At 44.6% G+C, this 8,964-nt stretch overlaps 1 protein-coding gene across 1 annotated transcript in view; it reads left to right on the forward strand.

Annotated features, from left to right (window-relative positions):
- Window positions 1–7,064, forward strand: part of LOC137631236 (ribosome biogenesis protein BRX1 homolog) — a 37,498-nt gene extending 30,434 nt beyond the window's left edge. The window contains exon 6 of the mRNA XM_068363015.1: window positions 6,817–7,064. Coding sequence (XP_068219116.1) covers window positions 6,817–7,002 — 186 coding nt within the window. The 3' untranslated portion in view covers window positions 7,003–7,064. The remainder of the gene's footprint in view (window positions 1–6,816) is intronic.
- Window positions 7,065–8,964: the final 1,900 nt, after the last annotated feature.

Consider the following 8,964-nt stretch of genomic DNA (forward strand, 5'->3'; position numbering starts at 1 on the left):
ATCAATGTGCTGGAGGCCATGGCAGTTCTACTAACCCTGAAACGTCTCTCTCCATCCAAGAGACAACACCTTCGTCTGGTTCTCGACAGCGAAGTGGTGGTCCGCTGCCTCAACAGAGGCGGATCAAAATCAGGGCCTCTGAACCATGTTCTAGTAGCCATATTCTCCCTAGCAGCCTCGAACCGTTGGCATCTTTCAGCTGTCCACCTGGCGGGAGTCCGGAACGTAGTTGCAGACGCCCTGTCCCGGACCTCCCCTCTAGAGTCGGAATGGTCACTCGATCAAAAGTCATTCCGGTGGATTCTCTCTCGGGTTCCGGGTCTCCAAGTAGACCTCTTCGCCACGCAGTCCAACCACAAATTGAGAGTATATGTGGCTCCCAATCTAGACCCTCAGGCCTACGCCACAGACGCCATGTCACAGAATTGGGACAACTGGGAAAGGATTTATCTCTTTCCCCCGGTGAATCTTTTACTGAAAGTCCTAGACAAACTGAGATCCTTCAAGGGACGAGTAGCCTTGGTCGCACCCAACTGGCCCAAGAGCAATTGGTATCCTCTCCTGCGAGAGTTGAGACTACATCCTCACCCGATACCCAATCCGGTTCTGTCTCAGATAGTACAAACACGCGTTGTGTACGCTTTCTCAAACATTCAGAGCGCCCTAACTTTATGGACTTCATGAAGTTTGCGGCCATGCATGGTGCCAATATCTATCCTCGAAACACCCTGTTCCTAGAATCAGATAAACGGGATTCCACCATCCGCCAATATGATTCTGCAGTTAAAAAGTTGGCTAAATTTCTGATAGACTCAGACGTACACTGTATGAACTTGAACCTTACAGTCACTTTCTTTAGAACTTTATTAGAATCAGGTCTGGCAGCCAATACTATCACCACTATTAAATCTGCTTTGAAAAAGATCTTCCTAGTGGGTTTTAACATAGACTTAACCGACTCTTTGTTAGCTTCAATTCCGAAAGCCTGTGCCAGACTGAAACCGGTTACTCGTCCTACCCCGGTTACCTGGTTCCTTAATGATGTGCTCAAATTGGCTTCTGATACCATTAACAGTTCTTGTGATTATATTCCCCTTCTCAGGAAAACACTTTTCCTTGTGAGTTTGGCTTCTGGGGCAAGAATTTCTGAACTGGCAGCTTTGTCAAGAGACTCGGGTCATATTGAGTTCCTTCCTTCGGGAGAGGTCCTTCTTTCACCTAACAAATTCTTTTTAGCTAAGAACGAAGACCCTCAGAACAGATGGTCCTCCTGGAAAATTGTTCCCCTCACGCAAGATCCGTCTCTGTGCCCTGTTACTGCTCTTAAGTCTTATTTATCCCGGACCTCCTCTAACTCCTCCGGGCCTCTATTCGTTAGAGAACAAGGCGGTACCATTACCATTAAAGGGATCAGGCAACAAATTTTGTATTTTATTAAACAAGCTAACCCTGACTCTTTTCCTCTTGCACATGATATTAGAGCAGTTGCTACTTCGGTGAACTTTTTTCACCACATGAATTTTACGGATCTTTCTAGGTAAACAGGGTGGAAGTCACCGTCAGTGTTCAAGAAACACTATCTTAAACATTTGGAAGCCCTTAAATTTCCTACGGTAGCTGCAGGGAGCGTAGTTACCCCCAGGTAACTCACATGTTAATTCCTTGTCATTTTATCTCTCCCCCTTACCTGCCTCATTTATACAGTACCCTATTTGTATTCGTTGGTTTTGCACCTGGTTACTATTCCTATATTTGTTAATTTTATGACTCCTGAGTATCTGTATATATCATCACTCACGGCATTATTATACCTTACCTTTTTTGTCAATTGTTCTACCAAGTGGATTTATGTTCTTTTTAAGGTACCTTTATAGTTGTTTTTGGCACTCAACTCTGATTAAAGTAACTTGTGTTTCCCTTGTGTTTATGTTTTTTCCTTTATTTTTCAAGTTTGGTGACATTTCTCTTGTATGTATTCACTGGCCGGCACAGGTTCAAGCCCAGAAAAGGGATTTTGACGTAGGAAAAATCTATTTCTGGGCGAGGGACCTGTGCCTCCCAGTGAACCCTCCCAGCTCCTCTCCCTTGGAGTCCCCAAACTTTGGGTGCTAAGGAGTTGGGTTCTGAGCGGATGCAGAGTTGGTGGTGCCGAGTGAGGTTGAACGGCTCTCCTCTATTGGGGGTCTTTGTCGTGGATGAATCTAAATGGTGCGGGACCTCTGGATTATACGCCCAATTCCATACCGACACCAATAGGTGAGCGAGCTAGTCAACCTAGCACTCCTTTACATTTTTTCTCTGGTATATTTAGCAGTAAATTACCTAAGAATAAGTGCTAATAGGAGCTTATTCACTGGGCGGCACAGGTCCCTCGCCCAGAAATAGATTTTTCCTACGTCAAAATCCCTTTTTGATTGATGTGGAGAGAGGTTTGCTCCACCGTCCAAGTCCCCGAAAGCTCCTGCTTCTCTAGAGTGGCTCCCCACCCCGAATTGGAGGCGTCGGAACACAACACGAGGTCTGGGTTCCTCTGAAGTAAAGACAAGCCTTCTTTCAGTCTGGGCTCGTTGTTCCACCATTGAAGATGAGACTTGATGGAAGCCGAGATGGGAATGCAATCCCTGTCGAGGCTGTCCCCTTTCTTCCAATGGCGGTTGAGATGAAACTGAAGAGGACGCAAGTACAACCTCCCCAGGGTCACGAACTTCTCTAACGACGAGAGAGTCCCCAGAAGACTCATCCAATCTCTGACGGAGCAAAGATCTCTCTTCAGGAACGTTTGGACTTTTAGGAGGGCTGCTTGGATTCTCACCGACGACGGAAAAGCCCGAAAACTCCGACTGTGAATCTCCATCCCCAAATAAAGAATCTCCTGGGATGGAATGAGTTGTGATTTTTCCGAGCTCACCAGGAGACCCAGTTCTCTGGAGAGATCCAAAGTCATCTTGAGGTCCTTCAAACAACAATCGGCTGAGGAGGCTCTTATCAGCCAATCGTCCAGATACAGAGAGGCCCTGATTCCCCTCAAATGCAGCATGCTTGCCACGTTCAGCATGATCTTGGTGAACAATAGAGGAGCCGTGCAGAGTCCGGAACAAAGAGCCCTGAACTGGAAGACCTTGTTTCCGTCCATGAACCTCAGATAACGTCTGCAGCTGGGATGAATCGGAAGGTGGAAATAGGCATCCTGAAGATCTAAAGAGACCATCCAATCGTCCTTCCTCAAAGCTGCCAGAACTGTTTTCTGAGTCTCCATAATGAACGTCGAGTTCTGGACGTAACCATTTAGCACACTTACGTCCAGAACCGGTCTCCACCCCCCGGAACTCTTGGGTACTAGAAAAAGGCGGTTGTAAAACCCCGGAGACGTAACATCCTGCACTTCCTCTATTGCTTGTTTCTCTAATAAAAGAGACGTCTGTAGAAGCATGGCTTGCTTCTTGGGATCCTCTCTGTATTTGGGCGAAAGATCCACTGGATCTGTGACTAAAGGAGGATTGGTCAGGAAGGGGATCTTGTAGCCTTCTTTTAACACCTGGACGGACCAGGGGTCCGCTCCATTCCTCTCCCAAGCCTCCCAAAAGTGAGTCAACCTGGCACCCACTGCTGTCTGAAGGAGAGGGCAGTCAGACTTTACCTCGGCCGGACTTGCCCCCTCTGCCTCTAGGCTTCCTTCCTTCTGGTTTAAAGGAGCCTCTTCCAGAGGACTTCCCACGAAAGGACTGAGGTCGAAACCCAGAAGAAGATTCCTTAGGTTTACGAGAGGAGAATGACGGAGGCAAAACTTTCCTAGACGAATGAGTAACTAAGTCATGTGTGGCCTTCTGCGTGAGAGCAGTAGCCACCTCGCCTACCAATTCCTGCGGAAATAAGGAATTAGACAAAGGTGCGAAAAGAAGGCCCGTTTTCTGGTAGGGAGACACTCCTGCGGAGAGAAAAGAGCACATCGTGGCCCTTTTCTTGAGAATTCCAGCTGTAAACAAGGCAGCAAGTTCGTTGGAGCCATCCCTCACACCTTTGTCCAAGCAGGACATCAAATGAACCAAACCACTAGTGTCCGTTTCCGTCATATCAGAGACCCTCTTACTCAAAGCCCCCAAAGCCCAGTCCAAAAAATTAAAAACTTCGAGGGCCCTGAAAAGACCTTTAAGCAAATGGTCGAACTCTGGAATGGACCACCAAATCTTCGTCTTCCTTAAGGCAAGACGACGAGAAGCATCTACCAAACATGAAAAATCCCCTTGAGCAGAAGAAGGAAAACTCAAGCCCAACACTTCACCAGTCTCGTACCACACACTAGATTTAGAGGCTAACCTAGCGGGAGGAAAGGCAAAGGCCGTCTTGCCAAAAGATTTCTTGGAGTCCAACCAAGAACCCATTAACTTCAAGGCCCGCTTAGAGGATCGAGAAAGAACCATCTTGGTATAAACTGGAACCTTGGTAGCTTTACCCAAGATGAATTCAGAAGGCGGAGAACGAGGGGCCACAGGGGTAAAAGAATCCGGGAAAATTCCAGTCAGAATAAGCATAAACTTGCGAAGGTCCACAGCATGCTGATAATGCTTCTCCTCCTCGTTCTCAGAGTCTTCCTCAATAGGATCATCCTCATCCGACTTTTCCTCTGGTTCGTCTTCTGGCAGTGCAGCAACAGCCGCAGCCTGAACCGAAGGAACAACGTCTGGATGGGACTGCCTGTCAAGGCCAACATCTGCGTCAATTTGATGGGGAGAAGTAGAAGTAGATTGATGCGAAACACGGACGTGTAGACGATCATCCTCAACCAACAACTGCCTAGATCGCTTAGAATCCGACTGCTGTTGAACAGAAGAACGCTTGAAATCAGAAGGTAACTGTTGAAGATCACCGCGAGGTCGCGTAACGTCCGAGGACTGTTGCCGCGAACGATCAAAGTAGTCAGGATGTCGACACTGCAAATCAATGTTTTGACGCGACGCGTCCAAAAGTTGTTGACGCGGACGATCCACTACTTCAAATCGTTGACGCGTCTCGTCCACTTGTCGACGCCGATGTTCTTCCCCGCGACCAGAATACGAAAACTGGTCAACCAAAACTCTCTGACGCGACTCATCAAAATCAACCTGGCGTTGAACACTATGACTGGGAGACCGCCTAAGTGATAACTCGTCAAGACCAGATACCATTGAACGTTTGTGCGATAACTGGTCTGACATCAAACGCCCAGACATAACGCCAACACCTGGTTGATAAGAATCCATCAACGACGAGAGTTGTTCCTTCATAGACAAAAGCGCAGACCATTTCGGATCAACAGAACTCCTAGAAGGAAGATTCGCACCAACGTCACCACGCATTTCGGGGGAAGAAAGCCAATCCGATGGAAGAGGGGGTGCATGAATAGTAACAAGATCCGAATCGGAAGGAATCATATCCACACGAACACGGTGATCTGAACGTTTGGCCGGAGTGCAAGCGCTGGGAGAACGGAAACGTTCCGGTGAACCCCACGAACTACATCCTGGACGCACAGGCGATTCCCGACGCTGTGACTCATCATGAGTCCGTTTAAGCGGTCTAGACGCTCGACGCCAGATCTCACTCCCCGACCCTTCATCGGAAGACGGGGATAACGCATGAACCTCACCTTTCCTACGATGAGGGTGAACGACCTGAGCTATGGCAACAGGAACGTTCGAGGGGACGTCTGCACGATTGATGACGCTTCTCGTTCCCTTAAGCCGTTCGACATTACTTCTCCCATGGGTTCGAGAGCTCGAAAGAGGTCTTAGGCTAGGTGAACGACAAGATCGTGCCGACGCACCCTCCGCAACACTAAACACATTATCAACACTTGTCACAACACCGAGAGAGTCACGATTCTTCGGTACCACATCAGACACTGAAACACTTTCCACAGTTCCGATAGGCTCACGGTTTTTCAATACCTTTAACTCGGAAAAGATAGTATTTCTATCGCCTGCTAAGGACTCAACTTTCTCACCAAGAGACAAAATAGCAGTAAACATGTCCTTCATAGTAGGTTCTTGATCTACCACCACAGGGGAAGGAACAGGATTAGGAACAGGTAAATTAGGTAAGGCTCTATCCACAGATCGGGAAGAACTACGCCTAACTCTATCTCTCTCTAGTCTCCTAACATAACGATCGAAAGTAACAAAATCATCATTAGTTAAGGAAAGACACTCATTACACCTATCATCTAATGAACAAAATTTACCCCTACATTTTACACAAATAGAATGAGGATCAATAGATCCTTTAGGAAGTCGTGTACGACAACCCTCACTAACACACCTACGCTGAGCAGGGGAGGAGTCGGCCATTTTTAAAGCTAACGTGAGAGACCGACAAGCAAAAAGTAAGGGAAAAAGCAATAAAGAAAATCTCAAACAAAAAGATTTCAAGATAAGAACCAAGGGAAATTAATCAACGATAGCTTAAACTCAAAAAAGAATGTTGTACATCACCAAACAACTTCCCAAGAAAGTAAAACACGAGAGCGAACTTCTATATGTCAGTCAGCTATGACGGCAGAGAGAAGAACTGCAGTTGGTGTGTAGTTCCACCTGTTCTACCGCTAGGGTGCGGTTGGTACACCTGGCGTATCTTCGATAGCGCGAGATTTGAATTTCTGCCCTGGCGTCAGGGACTTCAGCTCTTTTATATAACCAGCGGGTAAGTTTTATATTTAAAAATTGGATGTAATGGCAGGTGTTATAATTGACGAGACCAGAACTGAACTTTATTTCAAATTGGTTTATTTTAGGTTTTGTGTTGCCATACAAATATTTAAATTTATCCTTACAATTTTTACAGGTTCGCAGAACCCAGAAAAGTAGTGAAACTGTCAAGTACGTAAATAAATTGAATCAACGGCAAATAAAGAAGGTCCGACCTGTTCACGGTCACATTGGTGACCCAACCAATGACATCTTCACAACTAAACCACCAGAAGAGGCAAAAGGAGAAGAAAAGAAAGTCTTTATACGGAAGAGAAAGTGAAATTCTTGCGTTTTACTTTTAAAATAGGTTTTTGTTGTATTGGAAATACAGAGTATAAAGAATTTCATTTTGTTTTTCCCTTGCTGTACTTTTATAAATTAGGATATTAATGGAAGTCAAACAAGTTATTAGAGATTGAATTTGTTCTTTTACATATTTGCCATTACAGAAACATTTTTCCCTTAAAACAATTGTTCATTGTGACTTCAGTTTATAAAAATTGAGATTTCCATTGTTGATCCTGCACTGTAAGATTATATTGAATCATAAATAGGTGGGTAATTATATCTTGACTAATCTAATCGTCTTGTATAAGGAAGACACTGTTGATTATTGGAATAGTGAACAGTACCGTAAAATTTGGTTGATCATCGACTTATTTCCCCTCACGTACCTATCATTTTTGCCTTCAGCGTGCCTATTGCTTTCTATTTAAATGTAAATTTACCCTTTCTATTATTTTGCTTATACTGTACAGTACTTCAGTTTTAAAAGGTTAAAATAAACAAATTTCTAAAATATAATTTATTTAAAACTTTAGAAAATCACAGAAATCGTACAAGAGATCAGAAATAACCTAAAATTTTAGCTAAGAAGGTTAATGTTCTGGTTCCCAGTGAGTAAAAACTTGATCTGTTGCACACTTATGTCGTATCTCGACATTACTGTTTTTGAAATATTTCAATGTAGGAGATAATAGAAATGAATCTAAAGCGGGTACTACTATGGTTTGTAAAGAGGGTAGTTTATCTGCTAAACAAACCAGGGACGCGCACATTTCACTGTCCGTTCCAGATGGTAGACAGCATAACTGAAATAAAATTGAAGTGAACACTGTAAATATGGAGTTGTACATTGTATTGATTTCTATGCACTAAGTGACACTAAAGTTGTACCTACTTGAATACAAATCAGTCTCTTAATGTAGCACAATTCCCTGGCACGAGCTAGAGACTTATTTGAGCTCTTGTAACAAAGTACTGTAAGTAGTTGAGTGATGGGAAGTAGGCGATTTGCAAGGAACCAGTCAGTAATTCATTGCTTTCTCTTCAGCTGTCATCAAGTTAACATTTCTTTTGTTTATTGTCACTTCTTGATTTGATGGTGAGGCTTATAGGTTGCATTTCCAATATGATGTGCAGACACTTAACGCTTATAGATCACTGAGATGTGTGCCCTACCCATATTCAACACATCTGAGAAAAGTAGCATGTCTGGAGGCAAGATCAGCCTATACCTCATGTCTAACTGGAACTGATAGCTTGGGAATCCCTGGAGGCCAACCATCAATCTTTTAAACACCACTGATAAGGGATCTCTGGTGGAGTTGCCTGTGCAGAACAAGCTTCTTCAAAAAGGAGAGATGGACTCGACCAGCATTGAACTTGAAGTAATCTACTACCTTGGACTGATGTGATTGGTAGAAAGACTCTGCTGCTGTATCTATCAGCATGCCCAGGTCATGACGAAATGAGAGCGCGCAATCTGAATCCAGTAGCATATACCTCTCGGACGAGGCCAGGATTAACCAACCGTCGGAATATTGTACTTCCAAATACGTATCCCATGCAAGTGGGCCTAGTCTTACACCAGTGTGAACACCTGGGAAGTTGTTCATAGTCCGAAACCAGGGTCTTGAACTGATAGACCACTGTTGAGGCGGTGGTACTAAGAGAAATGATGAATGGGTATTTGGGAGTACACATCCTTCAGATCCACTAAAAGCATTTAGTTTCCTCTGATGGAAGTCAGTGCAGCTCATAACTTTTCTATTTTGAACTGAGGCCAAAGTTTTAAGAAATATTTTGGAGGAACCTCTGGAATACCATTGTTGTGCATGTAAGGTATCCATTCTAATGGCCTTCTATCTAACTGTTCTGCTCCATATCGGTGACACATTGCCCAATGGCAACATAGGCATCCCCAATTGCAGCAGCTGATGTAGAGGACTGCTGACTTCAG

Source organism: Palaemon carinicauda, chromosome 39 (genome assembly GCF_036898095.1).
Source record: "Palaemon carinicauda isolate YSFRI2023 chromosome 39, ASM3689809v2, whole genome shotgun sequence".
Taxonomy (NCBI): domain Eukaryota; kingdom Metazoa; phylum Arthropoda; class Malacostraca; order Decapoda; family Palaemonidae; genus Palaemon; species Palaemon carinicauda.